The 24,957-nt window shown below is 46.9% G+C and overlaps 1 protein-coding gene across 13 annotated transcripts in view; it reads left to right on the plus strand.

Moving 5' to 3' along the window:
- Positions 1-24,957, plus strand: part of PRKN (parkin RBR E3 ubiquitin protein ligase) — a 1,304,064-nt gene that overhangs the window by 1,211,200 nt on the left and 67,907 nt on the right. Inside the window, exon 11 of one of the 13 annotated variants that reach the window (XM_082404590.1) lies at positions 23,152-23,361. The exons of the other annotated variants lie outside the window; for them this stretch is intronic. Coding sequence (XP_082260716.1) covers positions 23,152-23,184 — 33 coding nt within the window. The 3' untranslated portion in view covers positions 23,185-23,361. Of the gene's footprint in view, positions 1-23,151; positions 23,362-24,957 lie in introns of those variants that run through there. 13 annotated transcript variants of the gene reach the window in all.

The following is a 24,957-nucleotide window of genomic DNA, read 5'->3' on the forward strand; positions in this document are numbered from 1 at the left end:
TGCACACCAAATCTAAAAGGAACCACATAAAATTTTTATCTTCAGGTTTGATCTAATACTCAATGTAAAAATTTGGTAGTCCCTGAAAATATTTGTTACGATTAGAAGAACGAGCTGCTTCAACTGTTCAAAACGTCTTTCTTTCTGGCTAATGTTTGCCCTAGGAGTGAGGATTGAGACTGCCGATCATAATTCCTGACACTAAATACATGGAGGGAAAAGCCATTTCAGCATTCAGTGTTTCTTAGCCATTTTCTCTTTGTTTGCACTCAGATTCTCCCACAAGAGCAGTGCATATACGGACAAGAGTCAGAAGAAAAAGGAATTTAAGCCATTAAACAAAAATTGGGCAAAAATCGCTATCATTCCCACTGCCCACATTCTACAATATATCTGATTTTAGAACATCCTAATGAGGGATAAAATTCCCCATAGATCTCACCCTGCCTCACCCTGATCTCACTTCTGTGAGACGGGGAGATACCTCACATCCTAAGGTAGGTGCTTCATACCTGATTAGCCCCTAAAGGAAGCTTTCCTAAAAATAGATTTTAGAGTCATTCCTTTGTTTCCACCCCAGTCGTGAGATTGTGGTAGGTGAAGGGTGAGTCTTGCTTTTGTAAAGTAGAAGAAGGGCTGTTTTTAAAAGGGGAACGCGGTAAAAGAAAACCCACATGAGGCCCGGATCCAGCAGACACAGAAGTGGAGGCTCTGGAACAGATTTCCTTAACACTCATATGCACTTGGGAACCCTTAGAAAGTCTCACCACGGCCTAAGGAGCCAAGGTCACCTGTGTAAGGGGCCTCAGTGGTGCTGCTGCTTTTGACCCAATGAGGCTCCCAAGTGACTGTGACTGAGGCACCTGTCCAAGTCCACACCATCCTGAGGCCATCACCACTGCTGGGAATCAGTTGACGTCATTGTCACGGTTTCACCACGCTGCATTGCATGGATTCAGAGTCTCAGCTGGAAGGGACCCAAGGAATCTTCTGGTACAGACCTCTGATTTAAGAGATGAGGAATCAGAGTCAGAATCCCATGTGGGGTGTCCTCTTCAGCCTGCCGGCTGGATTCTGGGTTGGTGATGGATGACATTGAAGGAAAGAGTCACCTGGCTAAAAAGCTCCCTGCTCAAGCGTTTGGGCTCTACTTCCCAATTAGCAGTGAACTGATGGGGACCAGAGAAAATCACAAAGGAACTTTGGGCTTTAACAACTTCATCTAAATTACTAACCCCCGTCTCAGAAGCATCCCTCAGGAGCATTCTGAAAAAAAGGCAGATATGATTTAGATTTTTGACCTCTCATTTTTATGACATAGTGTGCCATGTGTGTTTTAGGAATGCTTTACTGTAATTTTGTTCAGTATTTCCCAAAACTTTTTTTTTTTTTTTTTTTTTGCAATTGATCCACCGTAATTTTCAGATATCAAAGCTAAGGCCAGCACTGTTTGTAGTGGGATAATTACCACACTCTCCGGTAATCCCTGAATATTTGATGGCCATTTGTAGGAAAGGGTCTGGGAGAATCCAGACTTGGAACAGGAATAGAGAGAGTCACAGTAATGCCTGCCAGATGCGTGACTTGCTGAGAGAAGCCCCCCGGCTCCCCTGTGGGCAGTAGAAGACTATTTTGTTCACCCACCCTCCCCAGCATTGTTGAACAGCAAGCTCAGAGGACAGCAGCAGAGGTCTTACTCACTAGGGAGCAGTTATTCTGCCTGCCAGAAGGACAGCCCCACAGAATGAGTCCAGAAGTCACCTTCCTCCCAACACCCACCTCCCAGTACCTCTTCCTGGATCCCCCTTTCTCCATGAAGCAACTTGTTGCCCCAACCTGAACCTGGCGATCACTCCCAAGTTCTCCCTCACCCTGCACATTCAAGTTCTCCCGGTTTCATCCCACAATATCTTTTCTAGGCTCTGTCTCGTCTCCTCCATCCCTACTCCACTCATCATCTTCCACCCGAACTATCTCAGTAGCCTCCTGTCAGGAAAACTTAAACCCCACCTCCGTCAAACCCGCCCTCCACCAGCTGCCAGCACCTGCGAGCTGGCAAAGTCCCGCTCACCCCGGGTCTCAGCTCTGGGACGTCAGCCCTGCCCCTCCATGTTAGCTCGATCCCTCCCTCATCGCCGTGTGCTCCCACTGCCTCCTGCTTCCCCCACCCACAAAACAGCAGCACCAAGCACACTGTTTGATTATAACGACCTGCTTGCTTTTCCACACCTGACGATCAGCTCCCTGAGGGCAGGAAGCTTGCCTGTCTTGTATCCCAGCACCTAGCCCAGCACCTGGCACATACCACACACTTGGCAAATATTTGTTGGGTAAATTTATAAATGAATAAATCAGTAAAGGGACAAGAATATGAATGTTAATCTTATAGCCTATGCAGGTGACATGGTGATCAGAGCACTCTCATTAAAGGAAAGGTGTATATGTCAAGGCATGTTCAAGGTCAGCCAAGGTGCCACCTGCAGGTGTCCTGTCTAAGAGCAGTAACACTTAAGGTGCCTCTTAAGTGATCTCCTGGGCGTGAGCAATGCTGCCTCCTTCTAGAGCCAACTCCCCCGGGCAGGTCTGCCAGCCTTCCAGTCTTGGGGCAAAATGTACACCTTGCCATTAGGAAGAAGGTAGGAGAAGCCAGGCGCCCCGGCCATGGGCCAGCATTGCTAGAACCTGGACAGCACCACCGGCAGAATGGCCACACGGGGCTCACACAGTCATCTGCCTGAAAGAACACACACACACACACACACACACGCATGCACACGCACACACACATGCATGCACACAAGAAGATGGAGATTTTTCCAAGGTAGAAGTGCTCAGGCAGGAAAATAAAAGAGAAAAAAAATATGAATGTGCTTTTTGTTGTGAGCCTTATTATACATGTGAATTGCTGATTCTTGAGCAAGGCAGTAACAGTTGACAAAGAATTACCCTTCAGACACATGGAAAAACCCTCACAGAATACAGCAAACCCTCCAAACGATCAAACACAGGCCACAGCACAGCACACTTAGAAGCACAAGGAAGGCTCAACGCCCTTCCTGGCTGCTGCCCTGAAAGTGGTCACCTGTGGTGGCTTCCTGTGACACCGGTGTGGCTGACGAAGGCGCAGAGCCCAGGGATGCACAGTGTCCCGGCCACTGCTCTGAGACCGGCGGCCCAGCCCACCCTCCCGTCTGCCTCTGCCCCTCACAACAGGAACCTGGCACACCCGCACTTCTCAGCGTCAGATACCATCGGGGCAGCGCTGTCTGTCAGGGGAAGCGCTGGAGTCCTTTGAGAAAGGGGTGGCTTCTTTTAGGCCGATTATCAATGTATTTCATTCAGAATGTGAGTAAAAGAAAGGACTTGGCCTGTGTTGCACGGGGATTGAGGTTTGCGGCTTTGAGGAAATGCTCCCCTCAGTGAAAGTGCCCGAGTGTACGATTACAGAACATCACCCACCGGTGAACCTGTGTCCAAACACCAAGCTGTGCGAGATGCACTGAGGCCACCAGCAAACCCGCTTGTGCATGATGAGTGTGCCGCCCTCTGAGCCCATCCCCCAAACCAAAAACTTAAGTACTTCTTGTCAAAGGAATTCCCATAATCTCCCTCCACAAGGTGGTCCAATGCTTTCAGAGCATTTTTAACAAGCAAGTTCTTTCCACATCCTCCCAATTGTCTCTTCAAAATCAAGATGTGGAACAACTTCATATCACCCAAGGCCTTTCCAGCTACTCCACGATAAGTAATATTCATTCCTAGATACTCTAATTCCTTCCATGCTTTGATTATTCTCAGTGGGCTTGTCTAAATCCTCTCCAAATTCTCCATTCCCCATGTTGGTACAAGATGTGGCCTTGGGCTAGAATTACTCTCTGAGGGAAAATGACTGGCCGCCTGCTAGCTCCCACTCGTGGGACCCCAGTTGGCATACTCTCTTCATGCTTTCTCTTTGGCTTGTGCACACCTAGTCTGTAGGCCTTTTTTAAAAACCCAGAAACTTAATAACAATTGAATTCATTCATTCAGCTGATATTGATTCAGCACTGCTTATCTATGTACTTTTCTAGTCAATAGAATTACTAATGAAACCCAGACAGAGTCCCTGCCCTCTGCAGACAAATGGTGACAGATGAAGTCCTCTGAGGGGACCAACAGGACACAGTGGGAGAGACCAGTGGGCAGTGGAGAGGTGGGAATTCTGCTCTAGTGAGAGTGCTCGGAGAAGGCGTCTCTAAAGAGGCAACTTTGGTGATGAATTGGGAGGTTGGGATTGATATATATACACTAATTTGTATAAAACAGATAACTAATAAGAACCTGCTGAATAAAAAATAAAATAGGGACTTCCCTGGTGGTCCGGTGGCTAAGACTCTGCACTCCCAATGCAGGGGGCCCGGGTTCAATCCCTCGTCAGGGAACTAGATCCCACATGCTGCAACTAAGAGTTTGCATGCTGCAACTAAAAATCCTGCATGCTGCAACTAAGACCTGGTGCAGCCAACTAAATAAATGTTAAAAATAAATAAATAAATAAAATAAAATAAAATAAATTTTTTAATTTAAATAAATAAATAAAGAGGCAACTTTCAACTGAGACCAGCAAACTTGATGAATCCCAGCCTGGAATTGACAAGGAATCTAAATCCATCAATGTTTTGCTTGTCATTGGCCTCAAATCAAGGAATTTTAAGATGTACTTTGTCATCCTCATTCCAGAGCTTGACAAACACAGACTATCTGCCAATCAAGTTAAGTATTCTTCACACACGCATAAGCATACAAGGTTTTCCGGATGAGATTCAGACAGTTGCAATGCGTAACTAAATCACAATCCTCACCTCCCCACTCACAAGCAAGCTGAGAGTTACACAGCATGTATCAGCTCTTCTCCACTCGCGTGCTGACACTGGTACGTGGGAAAGCAAAATGAAAGCCTGAGGACAACCCTTTAGATACTGGACGAGAAAGGTGGGCTCTGATGCCCCACTGTGCCTTTGGCGACCACGCTTTCCCAGATGAGGAAGGCAAACCCAACCCCTGCAAGGACGTCATAAGTTAAGGATGCTGATAGTCCCAAACCCGTTGCAGCTGTCAGGTCCGTCCAGAGAGTGCCGCTGCTCTTGATGGATCAAGGCCTTCCATTGTCAGTGCATTTTTCAGTTCACTAAATACGATACTGAGAAGTGAGTGGATTTATAGGAAATATAAATGCTTTCTAAAAGCCACAAACAAAATGTCTGAATGCATGCCTCGCTTGTCTCATATTTTGGTCCACGGGCTGTGAGTGATGTGGCAGCTGATGTCTGCTACACTAGAAGAGGACCATTGTTGGCGTCATCCTATTGATTTATGGATGTCTAGATGCAAGGCCAGTGCATGGCTTCTCATTTGGAAATTGCCAGCCTAGAAGAAGAAGCAGCTTTAAAATAGGTCATTTGCCTCCAGGACATTTTTCCCTCCTTTATTTTTTTCTTTCTTTCTGTCTATATTTCTTTTTCTCTTTCTTTCTTTCTTCCTTTCTTTCTTTCTGTCTATATTTCTTTCTTTCTTTCTTTCTTTTCTTTCTTTCTTTCACCTTTCTTCCTTTCTTCCTTTCTTCTTCTTAAATTTCTTCCTTTTCCTTAATTCTTTGAATATAGAGAAAGGGACAACAGTAAAGAAACAAGAAAATGGAGTGTAAACAGAAAAAGTATGTAGAAGAATACAGACATTTGTCCAATAAAGGAGAAAAGCATAAAGTTAATTTTCTTGGAATTTTATTTTTGTTTTCTTGGCTTTTTGTTTTTGGTTGTTATTGGTTTTGCCTTCAGCTGCGGAACTAAGTTGGAATCATTGCTTAATATCTTTGCTGTAGATCCCTCACTAGTTATTACAAGTGATTTCTTGTAGTAGAACCTGGAAAGTATTTTTCTTTACTGCATATGTTTCCATAGTGATAATCTATTAACAGAAACTCTATATAGAGAATCCAAAAGACTCTAAGTCATTCTTTTTTATCAAAACTCTTTACTTAGAAAATTCACTAAATTCTAAGTTCTTTGTCCATTATCCACTCTTTTGGCTAGGAATATAACAATCTTTTCAATACCACTGATATTAAATCTGACTAATACACTGAATCCAGAATAAACCAGATAATCTATAATTTCAAAAAAAGTATTTCAAAATGTTAACACGTTTCTCTACTCTTTATGTGATTTGTTCGGTGTAGACCTTCCACGTTTATGTTAACTTTATGCACCTTTTAACTTTTCTCTGAATATCTAATATGGTCCCTGTAGAACAGTGTACAAACAACCAGGGTTGGAAACAGGACTGAGGTAAATGAAGCTTTCTTGTCTACCTCCCTCCTGTGATCTCAGGTGTCTCCCACATTCCTTTGTTAATGGAAAAAAGAATGTCATCTGTAGGAGCTACAAAGTACTCTCGAAGCACCCTCCTGCTGATCCTTCTCAATTTTACTGAGGACTGAATGTAATTACTGCATGGGCTCAGGGCATTGGTTATGACCCAGAAAATAGTTAAACTCCAGGCATAACTGCCAATACCCAACTCCCTTCTGACCACTTTGCTATAACTTTTGGATGGAAATTCTACACCTACTAGTTCATTGTTTAGAAAAGATTGATTTTTTTCTATTTGAAGTATCTCCATGTATGTTGAGAATTTAGTATGTTTAAGTTAACACTTAAGTGCCCATGTGAATATTGATTCAAAATAGTAGTGAGTATTGCCTTGACATTCCTGGTTGTGGTGTAAGGGAGCCCTCGGCTTCCCCAGAGCCACCTGGAGGGTAAAGCCTCATCCAGATGGATTTCAGGTTATTTTGTTACATCATCACCCAAGGACACAAGGCAGAGAAGGCATTTCTTTGTCTATGTGTATTGCTTCCTCAGTCACTGTCCTTGGGTCCTCCCTGTCTTCAATGGTTCAAGTACAAAATGAAAGTTATCAAAGAGTAGGAACTTCAGGGAAATAGGAATTTCAGAGAAGCAAACTCTACAGAGTTGAGGAAAATCACAAATACTATCACACACGCCTTAGTGTGGCAAAATTGAAAAAAACATAAGGTCCAGTGCCTCTCGTAGTGTGCAACAATGGTAGCTGTCCTCTTGGTTCAGTGCAGGGGTAAAGCCTTCCAGGCTCTTCTGTTGCACTCCCCTCGGTGGCACACAGGGAGGCTCCTGTATTGTCCTTGGACTTGGACTAATATTGCTGATCCACCCCTACTTTCCAAGGGAAGGCCACTCAGCCATCTCTTCATTCCATCTCTTATTTGCCTAAGACTTCAGATTTCTGGAAGCCCCTTTAGCTCTTTACAGACTCAAACACACGTTGTCATCATTGCCCACCACACCCTCACCCCCGTCGTGTCCCCAGCTGCCAGCAGCAGCAAGGTGCTGGGCCACTGCCCCTCAGAGGAGGCTCTGACTCCTACATTGGGGGGGTCCCATCGGGGGAATCCCACCCACCTTCCCCCTCCCCTCATCCTCTGTGCTCCAGCCACGTTCACTTCCTTCAGTTCCTCAAATGCCCTAATTTGCTCCTTTCCCAGGACCCTTGAGCCCTGCTCAGAAGCCCTCATCCACAAGCACCACCCCGCCTCTCTCCCCTTCCCCTAGACCAAACCTACCCAGTGTTCAGCTTTCCCTCTGGAGCCACTTCAAGGAAGCCTTCCCTAACCTTGACCCCTGGTTAGGTTCCTTAATACAGAGGCTGGCAAAACCGGCAGAGACGCTTGTAATTATACCTGTGTTGGTGCGATTACTTCGTCAAGGTCCTCCCCATCCAGGCTCTGCTACATGTCATCGGATTCTACCCTGGCTTTTCCTCACCAGCATGGCATACGATGCCTGGGACATACTAATCACTCAATGCCTTCTGGCCAGTGAATGATTAGGGCGCTTGTATTAACAGCGAACCAGGTTGCAAGACAGGGAAACTGAGGCAAAAGCCAACCACGGGAGGGATTCGGAAAACAGGGACATTTAGGCTTTAAAAGACTTGAAGTGGAGGCTGAGGACTCCCTGGACCTGGGTGAGCAAGATGTAGTTCCCACCAAATGGAGGAAGTTTCCCGAAATGCTCCCAAGTGTCAATGGCGGAAGCTGAGCCCTCACACCTTTGGAAACTGTTGAAGACTCACCCCTGCTCTCTCACTATGCATCTGGAAGAAGGATATTTTCCTGCACATTCCTGATTATCTTACCTGTGTATTTTATTTTTTAAAAATCCGGTTTTTAAAATTCAGCAAGTGTCTCCTCCATGCCAGGCACCGTGCTGGGAGCTTTCCTAAACACACCCGTTCTCACCCCACGGCAGACCCACTTGCGGGTATCCGTTTCCCCATTCGACAGTGGAGTGAATCAACATTCAGGGAAGCTGAGCGACCTGCTGAGACTACTGCATGTCAGCAGTGCAGGAGCCAGGATTGGAAGCTGGGATGTGAGCAGAGTCAAATTCTTTTCCTTACAGAAGTCGGAGGAAAGGCCACCTGTGCAGTGGTTAGGAACTTGGACTCTGGGGTCAAAATCATCCGGTTCAGTCACTTTCTACCTGTACCATGGTCCAGGGACATCACTGTTCTCTTTAAGCCTCTGTTTCTTCATGTGCAAAATGGGCCTCTGAGAGGGAACTAAGCGAGACATGTATGCAAAGCTTATAACTCCATGTCTAGTGCATTATGCTCTAAAGGATCACTATTATTCTTTTTATTATATACATATTTATTGAACAGTGACTGTATGAATATATAATTCTATATCCTTGATGTAAATGATGAGTTTGCATTTAACATATTTTTAGAAACTTGCTTTAATGTTTCACTTCTAAGTATCTATGATTTTTTTGTTTGTGTTTCTACGTAGGCAGCAGTAGGTATCATTTTCTGATTCACACTGAAATACTAGAAAACTCCATCGCCTGTATCTGGAAATGCCAATGTACTTTACAAGCAGAATCAACCACTAAATGTTTATGGGGTCAGGCAGTTAGATCTGAGGTACAAACGTGGCTTAGAAGGAATTCTTACAATGGTGCTGAAGTTCTAGAACAAAATACTACGTGGGAGGCCATACAAAGAGTGAATTGTTGTTCACACTTCAGCTTTGATTTGGAGACACCTGTGAAAGAAAATAATCCTTTCCCAGCGCTTACTGGTTATTTTATTTCCAGAAAACATGCTTGTTATTTTAGCAATTGCCTTCGCTTTCCGGTAGGATTTATGATAAATGAACAGCGACACCTACTGGTTGAGGATTTACTGAGAGAAGCTACCATTCGCACTTGGCTGTATATGAACCCAAAAATAATGCTGAATGTTTTGATTTCAGGGAGCAAAGAGCCAACACTGGAGCTTAAAAGCAAAAATCAAACCACGTACACATACATGAATATAGACAAATTCACTTTCTGGTATGAAGATTGCTCTTTTCTCCTCCAAAATTGTTGTGGTTTTTTTCCCGTAAAAATAGGCTTGTCAGAGCTGCTGCTCCAAGTGTTTTAGTTCAAGTGCCAAGTAAAAAGGTTTGGCTTGAGTCACCTGTTTTTCTTCTCTACGTTGATTAGACAGATTGACAGAGGCTGCTCCAAACACACTATTTGTCTAGCTCATTACATATTAACATTTCCAAAGTAAATTTCCCCTTTCTGTAACCTTGTTATGTAAATATGTTTATTGATATGCAGTGATGCCTTTTCAGGATGGTGTTATCAACTTAACATGCAGCTCATCCTGGAACCTTTGGTTAGAATAAGCCCAGGGAGGATAACACTGGACTAATGGTAGGAGGGCCGGGATGTGGCAGCCCACAGAGCCAGGGAGACACAGAGCAGGCGGAGTGGGAGACAAATGGAACACCTGGGTCCGAATCCCAGTGAGGGAGCAAGTGAGATCGCAGTTCCCCAGTGTCACTGACGCCAAGGGTCAGTCACCGGCTCTGGGTCGAAAGCAGACCGGGGGCTAGGTGTGACTGGAAAGTTCTGTCTGCATCCCCCAGCCCAGCTTGGCCTGGAACCCAGCACTGGGGGAATTATCAGACATAGTTAATTTACAGAAGCCCAGTTTTTCATCCAATTTGGTTCACTGTGTCTAGAGGTCAGCATCCAGGGAGGGAGGAGGGATGAGTAATTGACAACCCAAATCTCCAACCGGCCGTGAAAGTTATTTAACCCGAGTTTTCTCATCTGTAAACTGTGTGACTTGCAGGATTGTTACGATGATTACAGGAAACAGTAGGTATGTCACCCCCGGCCACCCCCAGGGCCTGATGAGGAACAAATATGGGTTCCTTTTCTCTTCCTCCTTTTAAGACGCAAATCTCATTCTGAGTTGTGTGGTCAGGTAAATTTATACACGTTAAGTCGGAGAGTAAATCCATGAAGTCTGGTCATAAAGCCATTAGATGACTTGTTCAGGCCATCAGGAAGCAGTCGCCTAAACTGTGGATACACAGGCAAGTCCTGTCCTCGTCTAGACCGGGGTCTGGAGAAGACCAATGAGCCATATGCTCTCCAGCTCAAAGTGAGAGCGTGCCCACACCTCACACTCCTTCCCTGACACCACCTCCCCCGAATTCCTTCCTCAGTCTCCCTTCTTCTCTTCCTTGGTGACCTCATCCCAAAGCCTTAGCTACTTCTCCGGTAGAGATGCTCTCCAGCACCAAATCTTTCCAGAGCTTGCTGGACATCTGCGGGGGTAGGGAGTGGTCTTCAAAGAGGAAAAGCCCCGGTCGGGAGGTGATAGGTGATGGCTGGGCATGACAGTCATGACATTAAAAAACAAACAAACAAACAACCAAACTTGGTCCGAGCCCTCAGCCAGACCCTGTGAAGCCTTGATGTCTTCTGATCAGATGCTGAGAGGAGTTGTAAGTCTCCAGGACTTGTCTAGAAGCAATTTGTCCATCTTCTAGTCAGAAACATGGATCATTCTTTCTTGTTTATTTTAATAAGATTAAGAGCTGATAGGCAGCACATATGTTTCCTATCTGAGTGTTATGAGCTAACAGAGAAAGCCTGTCTCTTGTGAGGCAGCAGGCAGTGGACGGGGGCAGAGACGGAGGGGTGCTAATTAAGAGTAGGTCTCGATTTCCATCTCTCTGGATTTGAATGTGGACCCCACTGCTGACTGGCTGCCCACTAGAGTGACCTGCATGAGTGTTTAATGAGTCAGCCTCATTCACACGTTTATGGACAAATATGTATTGGGTACCATTTACATTCTAGGTATGAGCAAAAGGAAAAAGATCCCTGCACCCATGAGTTTACATTCTACAAGGGGAAACAGTTCAAGAAAGAAAGAAAGAAAGGAAGAAAGGAAGAAGGAAAGAAAGGAAGAAAGGGAGAGAAAGAGAGAGAGAGAGTGAGGGAGGGAGGGAGGGAGGGAGGGAGGAAGGAAGGAAGAAAGAAGTAATTAAATTATCCAGAAGTGAGAGTAAAGTTGGACGACTTTTTCTGTAAGCTCTAGACAGGAAGCATCTTTTTTTATTGAAGTATAGTTGCTTTACATTATTGTGTTAGTTTCAGGTGTACAACATAGTGGTTCAGTATTTTTGCAGATTATATTCCGTTATAGATTATTACACGATATTTGGTATAATTCCCTGTGCTATACAGTATATCCTTGTTGCTTATCTACCTTATATATAGTAGTCTGTATCTGTTAATCCCATACCCCTAATTTGTCCCTCCCCCATCTCTTTCCACTTTGGTCACCACAAGTTGGTTTTCTGTGTCTGTGAGTCTGTTTCTGTTTTGTATATCCATTCATTTGTATTATTTTTTAGATTCCACATATAAGTGATACCATGTAGTATTTGTCTTTTTCTGCCTGACATTTCACTAAGCATAATATTCTCTAGGTCCATCCACATTGCTACAAATGGCAGTATTTCATTCTTTTTATGGCTGAGTAATATTCCATTGTGTGTATATATATTACACATCTTAATCCAATCGGCTGTTGATGGGCACTTAGGTTGCTTCCATAACTTGGCAATTGTAGATAATGCTACGAACATTGGGGTGCATGTATCTTTTCAAATTAGTGTTTTCATTTTTTCCAGATATATACCCAGGAGTGGAATTGCTGGGTCATATGGTAGTTCCATTTTTAGTTTTTTAAGGAACCTCCCTACTGTTTTGCATAGTGGCTGCACCAATTTACATCAGACAGGAAACGTTTTGGACTTTGAAGGCGGTGGGTCTCTGCTGCACTACTCAGCTCTGCCTCTGCAGTGTGAAAGCGCAGCCGTGGACAAAACACAAATGAATGGTTATGCACCAATTAGATGTCCTAAAGTAGTGTCTGCCCCTGTATGAGAGCATGCAATCACTGTGGGAAAAGACAGGGGTTGGGGGGGAATGGGGAGGGATCAGCCGCGCCTGGGGTGGTAAGTTTCCGGAAAGGCAGGTTTCAGCATAAAGCAGGTGATCAGAGTGAATGACACTGAGAGGTGGGTGTGAGCAAGGACACAGGCAGGTGAGCAGAGACGTGGCAGGGAGGGAGTCCTGTGTGTGGGTATCTGAGGCCTCCAGGGCATTCCAAGCCCAGGGAACAACTGGACCGCTGCCTGTGGCGTGTCCCAGAAGAGCCGTGTGCCCAAAGTAGACGATAAGAAAGGAGGGAAGGGGGACCCACTCAAGATGTCTGGCTTTTCCTGAGAGAAACGGGGAGTCACGGCGGAATTTGAGCAAAAGTGGCGTCATGGAGCGTTTGGGAAGTCCTGTCTGGGGGCACCCAGGTCACGTCCAGGGGCAGCGGACTCTAGGAGACACTGCGCCGGGGCTCCGATCTGAGGGGAGGCAGCGTTTCCCAGGGGTTGACTGAGGGTGTGAGAGGAGAAGAGTTAAAGCACCGCCAGGGGTCTGAGGTTCCCCTGTGCAGCTGGAGGGAATCCGAGCGCCCCGGGCGTCCGAGGATGCGCTGGCGCTTGCACCGCTCATGCGCAGGGCCCAGCACAGAGCCGGCTGCGTGTGACTGTGAAATTAACATGAGGCTCGTAATTCGTGTTAACGATGGAGCCATTCAAACCTTGATTTGCGTCTGAGTTAAAGCGCTCACCAGCTTGTACCATCTTCCAAAGGTCCGGAATCTCTGAGTCTCCATTCCCCACATCTGTCAAATGAGTTTAAGAAAGAAAACGAGCAAACCTACCTAGGCGAATGGTTACGATGAGGATCCAGGAAGATGGTACCGGCGCTGAGTAGGTCTTACTTACTTGATCACTCCTTTCCTGGACCCTTCGGGGCGTGTTTTAGCGAGTTCACTACTCACACTCCCCCCAGGTTTTTACGTGGGCCGCGTGTCCCGCAGTCTGACCACAGGGCTTTGCCTGCTCGCCCAGTGTGTTCGTTACGCACTCACTCAGTCGAGCCGCGCCTGCCGGGATGTAAGAAATGGGTGACACGGTGACAGCTGCTTCAGTGGTTCCACAGAACGGCAGGCTCTGCATCAGGCCCTCAGAGGAGCTGCCGACCGTGATTAGGCAGAAGAAAGGGAACTGCTCACGTGGCCAGCTCCTCTTCAAAGAGAGTTTAATTTCCTTTGGATGATAAGAGTCAGCATTTAGAACGGGAAAGCCATTAATATACAGCCCACGTGTAATACAGTCTTTGACAACTGAAGACTCTCCCCCAGCTGGGCTGCACACGGTCCTGCTCTGCAGAGACCGCCCGCCTGGGCCCAGAGCAGTCGCCTCTCCAGGGGTTTGAGGCTCGTGCTTCACCAGGAAGACCACCGCAATCCAGAAGAAGAATCGGAGGTGTGGAGGAGAGCGCCACTCAACAGAAGGATAAAACACAAACTGTCTGACCTTTTCTATTTTTTAAACAAGTTTCAGCCAAGAATCCAGACGTTAATAATTATACAGTTAGTCTTCTAAATGAGATTTTCACACTGTTATGTGCTTCCAATAAGAGATGGGAGGACATTTCAGAGTGGTTTTTGCGTTTCGGTGTGTTGGAGCTGAAGCTGTAGATGGCTGTCGGGGAAAACCTCAGGCTCTAAGCGCGCTTGGATGGGCCTCAGGTCAATTTAAGCGGAATCTGGGAATATCAGGACTAAAGGTCGAGCCCCAGAGGTGAAAGAGACTAGCTGCTTCCCTGGACGAACAGAACCCTGAACACAGCAGCCCGGGCCATCTCGGCCTCATGGAGAAGGGACACCCGGGGTGCACAGCTATGACATTTGAGGAGAGGATGCTGAAAGGAACCTCTTTTGCTAATTGTACACAGAGATCCAGAACTTAGTATTGGGTCTCCACCCGTTCCCGTTTGGAAGCAAAATGAACAGCTTGTGCTCCAGGGAGGCATTTGAAGCAAAGGAGGAGTGAAGTGCAAATTAAAGTTCCAACAATATCCTGTCCTCACTTGCTCTCCCCACCCCGTCCTGGAGAAAATGCTGTAAAGGAGTTTCCCTTTTGGATGATTTTGAGATTTATCTTTTGTTTGTTTTTTCAAATATTGTTCCTTGTAAAATAAAGTTTAATTAGCTCCAGAATCTGTTTATGAATGACAGTGGTCACACATTGATAGCTGTTTATCACATTTAAGAATAAGAGTTTCACAGTTCTGCAAAACAAACTGAGAACCACCCCGCCCCCCTCTCTCTTGTGATCTGGAGCAAGGAATATCTCTTCCTCTCCTCTTTCCTTTATTGGCTGTGGCACAATTCCTACCTTGGGTTCCATCCCCACCTGGCCACATCTCTGGGCCTGCTGTAATACATTCAGTTAACCTATGCTGATGTGCAGATGAATTGCTAAAACAATCATTTCCTTTTCTTTTTTTTTTTTTTTTAATTAATTAATTTATTTATTTATGGCTGTGTTGGGTCTTCGTTTCTGTGCGAGGGCCTTCTCCAGTTGCGGCAAGCGGGGGCCACTCTTCATCGCGGTGCGCGGGCCTCTCACTATCGCGGCCTCTCCCGTTGCGGAGCACAGGCTCCAGACACGCAGGCTCAGTAGTTGTGGCTCACGGGCCTAGTTGCTCCGCGGCATGTGGGATCTTCCCAGACCAGGGCTCGAACCCGTGTCCCCTGCATTGGCAGGCAGATTCTCAACCACTGCGCCACCAGGGAAGCCCTCCCTTTCTGTAATATATATATGCGTCGTAAACGGCCTTCCTTCTAGTGGAAAGAGGCTCCGGCCGGGGAGAGAGGAAGGAGGTCAGCAGGCAGTCACGTGGAGCAGTGCTCCCCAGCCGGCTTCCTCGTGACCATCCGTGTGGCCCGTGGCAGACGAGAGCCGGAGTGTAGGAAATGCTCACTCCTCCCCCCTCACTGTGGAACGCACGGCCAGCTGGTACCCAAGAGCATCAGCCCGGGAGCAGGGCCTCAGGTGCTGTGAGGGGCTGTGCAGGCTTGAAAGCTCAGGCCGGCAGCCCTGTCACAGTCGGTCCAGGGACCCCAGTCTTAGTGAAAGGCCGAGCGCGGTGCGCGTGGCTTAGAGTTTGTACGTGCCTCCTCCAGACCAGGGAAGGGCCGACAGAGAACCAGGCCCAGTGGATGAAAGTGGCCCTCAGAGTAGCAGCTCCAGCTGCCGCTTCCAGACACCGGCCGGTGGGGATGCAGAGTCCACCTGCTCTAGTATGAGGGCCACCACCTGCCAGCTGCCCTGTGCTCCTTACACAAACATCTGGGGCAGCCAGGTCTCCGTACAAGAGCACACCCTGCACCCCTGCGATACACATGCACTCACACTCACCTGCTCTCACACTCACCCTCACGAGCCCACATTCACCCACACGCTCACTCTCACTGTCAGATGCCCTGGGCCGTGCCTGCCCCAGGCTCCCGCCGCTCCCCGTTCTGCGTGCCGGAAGTCCTCCCCATCCCCGCTCCAGGGCAGCTGGCACTGGTGGCGCCAAGCTGCTGACCCAGCAGATGTCCCGCGTGCTCAGGGCCTGCACCCACGATCTCGTTCATCCAGGCACAGAAACCAAAAAGAACATTGGTGCCAACTTAGCACTTTTATTCATGATATGCATAAGACAGAATTTAATCCTTCTGTTTCAGTACTCTATGAAATACTTTTCAATTCTGCTTCAGTTGAAAAGCAAGATAGGGTAAACTTCATGGGAATGGATCTGCCTCTCAGATTTATGTAGATACATAGCAGTTCTATTGATCTAAGGGAAACACAAGGACCTAGTTAATGAGAGAACGGCAAACTGTCACGGAGAACACGTGTTTCGTGAGGCTGGTCCTGAAGGCTAAAGGATAACGGGGCTCAGACTTTGACAGGGAACTGGTTTTGCAGCACGTGATTTCAAATAGGGCTTTAAATTCTTATTCCACGGATTGCTGTTTATTGCAAACGTATCACACCAAGGTTGGGCCTTGCTTTCATTTTTATAGTGACAGCCTTATGTGATTCCATTGAATCTTCTGGCAATCTCAAAATATCCAGCAAGCACACAACTTTTACTTTGAAATGAGAAGTGCTTTCAGTACGAAGTTTCTGTCTATGCTCTTGGAAAGGGGCCACCCCCGGGAGACTGGGTCCCTGCCCCTTCGGCGTATCTATGAGTGTCAGCACATCACATGGTTACGTGCCGTTTTGTAATTTATTCCTGAAGATGCTACTGTGGGAGCTACATGGTCATTATAACCTGGCACATTAGAAAACACATAATGGTCTAATAGTCTGAGAGATTTTCTGTCCAAAATGCCTGTAGTATTGAAGTGTATTCTCAACCACATAACCACAGTGTTTGAAAAATTGGCTTCCCCTGTCCTGCATCTGCAAGACCAGCTTGTGAACTATTATAGTACACTTGTGAACCATTGTGGGGATAGTCCGGAAATGGGCAACGCTGTGCCATATTGGATGTAGTTTCCTTCACCATTTCCTAGTATTTTATTTTAATGAAGCAATGGCGAGAGGCGTCATTGTAAAATATACCTCTGGACTCTTTTTTAACATCCATGGATGACTAGAATGATGTTATATTGGTACACAGTTTTTTAAATCCTGCAGCCTTTTTTGTCAGTTGCATTCACACAACTCCATCTTCTTCCTTCAGACCCTTCCTTTGTTCAATATGCACCGGGCACAGCTCCACTGACCCTTCCGGCCAATGGAGTGCATATACGCTCCTCAGCCCTCAGCAGTGCTGGTCTGTGAACCTGCCTACGAACTCATCCAAAACGCCTCTGTTAAATGAAAACTGAAAGATTCTTCATTATTACAAAAGCAATGCGTGCTTATCATAAAAAATGTTAGAAAATTACAGAAAAACTAAAAGGAAAAAAAGCAACCATAATCTTATATAGCTGGAGGTGGGATTTTTGACTCATTGCTGTAGAGCTTTCTGGATACTTTTTACACGCATACACACACATATACATTTTTTAACAGAAATGGGTTTGTGCTGAGTTAGCAGTTTTCTCCCCTTAATAGTGTGTCACAGACACCTTTGTATGACCATGTTTAATGGTGACCAAACATCCATTCATGAGGATGTGCCTTGATATATTTAAGTATTTATCTTTCAGAATGGTGACAGTTTTCCCATGGCTTATTTTTTGCTGCATTCCTGAGTTTTCTCTAGGAAAAATCCCTAGAAGAGGAAGTTTTGGGGGCGGAAGGATGTGCATACAAGCTTTTTAAAGCTTTGAATACACGCATTTTCTCAGTTCTACAGAGCACATTTTTATATATCTTAACATTTCTGAAATTCGGATAATGTTTTAAATTAATGTGGACATTTATGATGGCAGTGTTTTTTTCTTTCTTTAGTCAACCTGTTATTAAATTGAAGGTGCCCTTTACAATTAATGTCTTCTTGGAATTAAGCCACCCAGCCCTGTGGACCCACCTCCCAGAATCCCATTGTACAGTGTGTGGTCCCTCCTGCTGGCAGAGCGGGGCCGGCCTGCTCCCCACGCCCTCCTCTTTTCACCTTTGCCAAATGATAAGCAGTATTGTTTCTTGTTCATCAAGGCAGCACATTTCTATATGTATGATTCACCACAAATTAATTACTATTAGCATATTTCTTAGAAATTGTAATAATGTTGGTATGACTTTGACTCTCCTTAGTGTAAAAAATATGAAACTGTGTTTACACAAATATTAAGAAATTTTAGTGACAGATATACTGTGCTCATTATAGAGGCTTTCATGTAAATATGATTTACATTAAATTAAATTCATCTTGATCTTAAAATTCCATCTTCGTTAAAGTCCTCTAAAGTTCCATTTTATTTGAAATATCAAATGAACCTAAAGCCTTGGTTGGCCGAAGTGCATTTTTTAGTTCTGGCTGCATTTCCGTGCCCTTCAGGGATGGTGTAATTGTGCTGACCTCGTGACTCATCGTCTGAAGAATGATTACAGATTCTCAAATTCCAGAACTCGGTGACGGCGCGGAGCATGACTTGGAAGGAGCACAGATTGACAGAAACAAGTTGTACTTGCCTTGCAACAGGGCTGATCACTGAACATGGAGGGAGAAGAATCCATCTCGCCTGAGTGGAATGGAAATACTGGGGGATAAAGGAGTTTAGAAATTGCTTGTTGCAAGTCAGCTTATTTTCATTAGCCTGAAAGACATTGCCTTTGAGCTAATACTAAGAAGTCACTTTGTCGTGGTACATGAGGCTTTGCACTCAAAGCCCCGTTGTTAGTGATGTTACAAAGCATGACTTAGGTCACAGATCAGAGGAACAGAGTAAGGAGGTCCTATCAAGTCACAGTGATGTAAGCATTAAAAAGGTTTGTATACACTGAGCTGACATTTCACTCCAAAAAGGACTTGGACACCTTACTTTTTTGGTAGATTTGAGAAATAGCAAAACTGGGCCCATGGTGGTGGCATCGGCTTCCTTTCGGAAAGCGTCAAACCAAACTTTATAACTTAAAAAAAATTGGTGGGCAGATTTCACTGTAAGTGCAAGAATTATGTCAAATCAAATTGCAAGCATTTGTAGGGAAAGAAACCCTGAAGGTCGTGAGGGTCATTCCTGTCCAGACTGTTTACCAGCGTCTCTAGCCCACGGTTTATTCCCAGCGTGGACCTGCGTCAGATACAAATTTACTTGAGATCCTTGAGACTAACTTAACAGTCCCCTTTAGCAAACTAAATGTATCTTTCAAAACTGACAGGAGCAAACATCCACTTTTTAAAAATCCACTCTTCTGACTGCCATATTGAAAACAGCAGGTGTAAATTTGCAGGTAAGCCTCCTAATCCCCTGTTGCCACTTCCTAAGTCGCCCAGGGGTCTGAAACACGGCACGGGAGCCTGCCTGGCCGTGAGTCCTTGAGGACCCTTGGTTCCCATTCACGTTCCCTAGAAAACGGCCTGGAATACCGATCACGGTGAGCCCGCTTCTAAGGAAAGGCACTCGATGGCAACTGCAGCTGCCACAGATGAGCAGCAAGACTGAAAAAGAGGTTCATGAGCAGGTGACAACAAATGACAATGAATGGGCTTTCCCCCAAATCCCACCGTGGATCTTACTGTGTGACAAAGCTGGTTTCACGCCAAGCAACCTGCTCTCGGTCTGCACTAAAGTGAAGGCCTGTGAGACGCGTGGGACACAGACCAGTGTTCAGGGTAGAGTCAAGAAGCTGAAGGAGGTGGTGGGAGGCGGCTTTATCACTCCTGCCTTCAACGAAACTTAAAAAAAAGAAAAAAAACCTATGACAGACCATCCCAATAGGAGAAGAATTCATTCCACTTTTTTTAAGACCCTAAAGGAAATTATACTCTTCTGCTGGAAATCCAACCCAGGTTGTACAACTTGGCACTGTTAGGTTTTTTTTAGAAGTTGTTGCTGCTGCCTTGAAGGAGGATGGTGTCAGGTTCTCTGTGGCAATAAAGGGGAAGTCGTGGCCGTCTGCACACTTTCGGTGACTTCGCTGGAATGAGCATTTCCCTCCTAGGACAGTCTTCCCGTGATGGGTATGTCACGGTGAGCCGTGTCGTGATGGGGGAGGGAGACACTACGACACCTTTTCCTCTAAACACAGAGTTGGAGAAGTGGATGATCAACAGGCAATGTAAACAGAGGGAACTCTGGACCATTTTTGCTCTCTGAACTGTGCATCTTAACTAACTGGAGCTTTCTGATGCCGTCAGGGTCGCCGAGACAGGAAGCCATGCTCAGGCTCTCGCTGGGCTCGTGGACACTGATGATATTACCTCCATTTGTGGGACTGGCTTGTTCTCGTCTCAGTTCATCCAATTTACCCTCAAAGACCGGAAGTGTCACCAGACTGTGGAATTAGGCCAGCCTTGCAGAGAGAACCAACCACTCCGTACTTCATGCAGGGTCTAACCCCTGTCTCGGCATTTTTGCATTATAGTGTAATTATCTGCATAGGTGTTGGTGTCCTTCTTTCCACCTTCCTTAAATGAACCTTTTTTAAGCACCTGCTCTAGGCCAGGTTCTGGGGAAGGCAGCGCTCGGGACACCTGGGCGAGCACCCCTGCGCTCCTGCCCTCAGGGGAGGTGGGTCTAGAGGGGATGATGGTGCAGGTGATGGGAATGGGGAGCAGGCACGGGGCCGGGGAGCAGCCAGATGAGCAGCGAATCCAGGTTTGGGCATCAGGGAATCTGCCCAGAGTGGTTTCCTAGTTGAGAATCAAAGAACCACTAGCACGGGTGTGCGGGACAAAGGTGGACCTCGGGGGAGGCCCAGGAGGAGAGGGCGCATCTCCCCACAAATGTCGCCACCCAGAGGCTCTGTCCTCATCTCCGTGCTCCTGCCCCGCCCCACACAGCCCAGCACCACGCAGCCTCTCGACAGAAGCCCGCGGAACGAGGGAACGATTCCATGTTCCAAGCGGCTGCGCCTGGGAGCAGTTTTCTGTCTCCCCAGCGGATCATAGCAGCAAAGGTTCCTTTAGGAGCTATTAGCCTTTTGAAAATTTGATTCTAGTCACAGGCAAAAATGGGATTTCAAAGAATAAGGTGTTAGATCTTTATAATTATCCCTAAAAATACTCGCTGAATGCCCATTGTGGCTGGCATAACCCAAGGTGTGGGGCAGTTTTTGAAAGTTCAGAATAATATTACGTCCCAACATTAGCAAGCATGTTGCCAGAAGAAAAGGGGGGGCCGTTCCCCCCTGAAGATGAGCAGTGCACTCTGTGTGGGCCTTGTGGCTCTGAGTTCTCTGCCGCCAAACCGAGAGGGAGGAAGGGGGCGCCGCGAAGTGAACCGTGTACACTCCTCTGTTCATTGTTATTCGGCTTAATGAACAGAAGGATATTGGCTAAGAGGCAGCCGTGGAGATGACATTTCACTTCACTCTCCTGCAATCTGCCGTTATCTTAGCAGCTCCGAGACACGGTAGTGGCTCTTTAGCTGCCACTTAATTAGCTGGCGTTCTACTTCCTCCGCAAAGCAATAAAATCAGGAGGAAAAAAGCACTGGCGGTGGGGAGGAGGGGGCAGTCTTGTAAGTCAGGATTTTACTTCACACTTGAGCAAGACTCCGCAAGGTGTGTGTTGCTGGGAGATAACGGTTTTCAGGCTGCTGAAGGCGCCAGGCTTCCGCTCGGCTCTCAGCACCCCTAGGCGGGCGTTATCTTGGGCTCACACGCGGCCCGAGGAGGCTTGGCGCTGCCCTGATGGAAGGGGGGGGCCGATGTCAGGGCCTCAGAGGGAATCAGCTCCCTAAGTGTGGAGGGCTTCCAACACTGTCTACTCCTCGGGGCACAGATGCCCATCGGGGAGGATAAAGGGGCGTTGCTCCCGCCATTGTTAAGAGGTGGGAACCTTCCTTAAGGAGTGTTACCAACAGAAACAGAAGCCTGAACTGTCTCAGCCCCATGGAGACTGGTGTGTGAATGAACAGCTCAGACCCCATCTCTGGGCTCTTCTCTTCCTTTTTGAGCAGGAATATTCATGAATAATAATTGAGGACACAGGTCCTGGGGCAGAGAACACCGGGAGGTCCAGGAAAACCTTAAATAGGGGATGACCAGCCTCCTGCATCCAAATGCCATGTGCCCACGAGAACTTCATGTAGTGACGGGAACTTTTTTTTTTATAGTTTTTTTTTTTTGATTGATTGATTGATTGATTGCTATGTTGGGTCTTCGTTTCTGTGCTAGGGCTTTCTCTAGTTGCGGCAAGCAGGGGCCACTCTTCATCGCGGTGCGTGGGCCTCTCACTATCGCGGCCTCTCTTGTTGCGGAGCACAGGCTCCAGACGCGCAGGCTCAGTAGTTGTGGCTCACGGGTCTAGTTGCTCCGCGGCATGTGGGCTTCCCAGACCAGGGCGTGAACCCGTGTCCCCTGCATTAGCAGGCAGATTCTCAACCACTGCGCCACCAGGGAAGCCCAACGGGAACTTTCTGACATTCGTTTCAGCTTCTGTCATTAGTGACTTCATGACTTCAAGGGTGAAATCCAAGTCATGATTCCAACTTTTAACATTAATTCTTAAGTGCTGCAGTGTTACTGGTCTTTGGTAGGGTGACCTTTACCTAATTCGCCAGGCCCTATCTAAACTACTGCACATGGAAGTCCTCTTCTGAAATCATGTGAACGGAGGCTTCCAAAGTCGGGGCGCCAGCCTGATACTTCACACCTAAAAGCAGAAGTCCCTCACTTAAACCCCTTGGTTGGCTAAATTAGGAGACTGTAGTCATACGGGGTCCAACTACTGTGAGTCACATTATGGATTTCTATGGCTTTACATTTATTAAGTTCATCCTATATCGTCACTTAAAGGAAGGATAGGATTGCAGACATTAGAAGCAGGTATTTGTCTGCAGCAATTCAGTCGTCTACTCCATGATTAATGGTCTGGACGCTATCTGTCCTTGGTACAAGATTTGACAGAGTGAGCCAGCAGGTAAATCAGGCACCCAGAGACACCGGGAAAGTTAGACATAACTCAGGTCGGTTCTGATTTTTTGGACTTTCTTTTCACAAATAACTCACTGTGTGTGGCAGGAAAATCCATACGCTCCCACTGTAGACAGTTACACCACATTTTCTTATTTCTGATTTTCTGTTTCTGCGCGTCTCTCCTACATCACAGACCAAGTGAGTCTTTCAAAGGCTAAAAGTGAAGAGCATCCTTTATTAGAAAAAAGCATCTAATTTCTTTCCATTGACACAGCTAATTTCTAATCTTCTCTTGTTTCCCACCTCGCCTTGTCCTACTCACTTATTCCGTATGGAAGCTGCTCTGTTTATTTTTGTTCTGTGGTACCTAAGCTGGCCGTCTACCTCATCCAAGTAGCCCTCAGACTCAAGAGTTCTAGAACCACACTGTCCAACGTGGTAGCCGCCAGCCACGTGAGGCAGCCAAGCAAATGGAATGCAGCTGATCTGAATTGAGATGATGTGAGGCTTCAACACACACCAGACTTCAAAGACTCAGTGAAAAAATGTTGGACACATGTTGAAAATACAGTCTGGATATATTGCGTTAAATAAAATATTAAAATTTATTTCACCTGTTCCTTTTTTACTTTGTTAATGTGGCTACTAGAACATTTTAAGTTAGTCCTATGCCTATGGGCAGCTCTGTTCTAGACTGTGTCCTTTTGCCAATGGATTCCAGATCAAAAACACAAAAATGCTGCAGACTTACACTGGCAGAGTCTATTCCTGCTGGGTTTTATTAGCAATGCAATCGCTAACTGCAAAACTCAGTTTCTGAGTGTTCTCTCCCACTGCCCCGTGCCCGACTCTCTTAATTAGCCATGCTGTGAGTGCTTGAGGCTTTGCAGCTCCCTGGGGCTCCCAGCCTGGCTCAGTCTGCCCACTGTAGCCCCTGCTCCTGCCCTGGCCACCCAACCAGAATCCACAGCCTCCACAAAGCCACGCCTCCCACCCTGACCCTCACCCTACCTCCCGTCCCCAACCCCCCCCCACCCCCGTCTCACTTCAACACCTCCAACTCAGAGGTCCAGAGTGAAAAGGTCCACCTTCCCCTGAAAGCCCCCAGCACTTGCACTGTCCCAGACCTGGAATGAGCACCATTCAGGGACCCATCATTTGACCAGACTCAGCTGGGTCTCAATTTACTCTCCGCTCCCTCCTGGAGACCTAGCCCGACTGCCCAGGCTGGTGGTTGCACACATCCTGTGCTCGCCCGAAACCTTGTGCACCATGACAATTAGGACACAGCTGAATATACACTCCTTGAGGTCAAGGAGAGCGCCCAGCGTGTTCACCACTCACACTGCCTAGCACAGCACCTGGCACGTAGTGCGTTCTCAGTGAGTACCTGCTGGCTGGAGGGAGGGCTGGGGAGAGGGAGGGCGGGGTGAAGTGTGACTCACCTGAGACTGAGAGTTGTATCTTATGCATCCTCGTATGCCCTCAGGGCACCTGGCACGCAGTGTGTGTGCTCAGTAAATTTTGATTGAATGAATGAGCTGGAGCAGAGCTTCTAACCTGCAGTGTGCACACAGGTCATCAGGGATCTCATTAAAACGCAGATTCTGATTCAGCACTTCTGGGCAGGGCCTGAGAGTCTGCCTTAAGCTCCCAGGCGACGCTGGTGCTGCTGGTCTAGGGGCACATTTTAAGTCACAGGGAAGCAGAGGTTGGTGCCGTCACATCCGTTGGGTCCTCAGCATGGCTGGGCTTCCCTCGATTCGCGTGTCATCTCCGCACGGACAGTGGCTATTCCAGGCTTCCTCCATCCTTAACTCTGCTCCTCCGCTTGACTCCAGAAGAGTAATAGCTGGCATCACACTAATCAGACGTAATCTCCTTCAGCAAATTGCTGTCCCAGGATGTTGCCTTCCCACGAGCTGAAAATTGGCCCTCCTCCTTTTAAACCACCACCTTGGAGCGTTTAGGTTTTCCTGGCCTTGACTTTCTCCAGGGCTTTCCTCCCACTCTTACCCACCCTCTTTCTAGCATCTTCAGTCTCCCTTTTCATTTTCTTTTTCTGTTTTCAAACCAATTCAGACCCCTCTGTTGTGAAGCCTTCTCCACTCCATCATCCCTGGGACCTTAGCCTCTGAACTTGG

This window comes from Balaenoptera borealis (genome assembly GCF_965194805.1).
Source record: "Balaenoptera borealis genome assembly, chromosome: 9".
NCBI classification, from domain to species: Eukaryota; Metazoa; Chordata; class Mammalia; order Artiodactyla; family Balaenopteridae; genus Balaenoptera; species Balaenoptera borealis.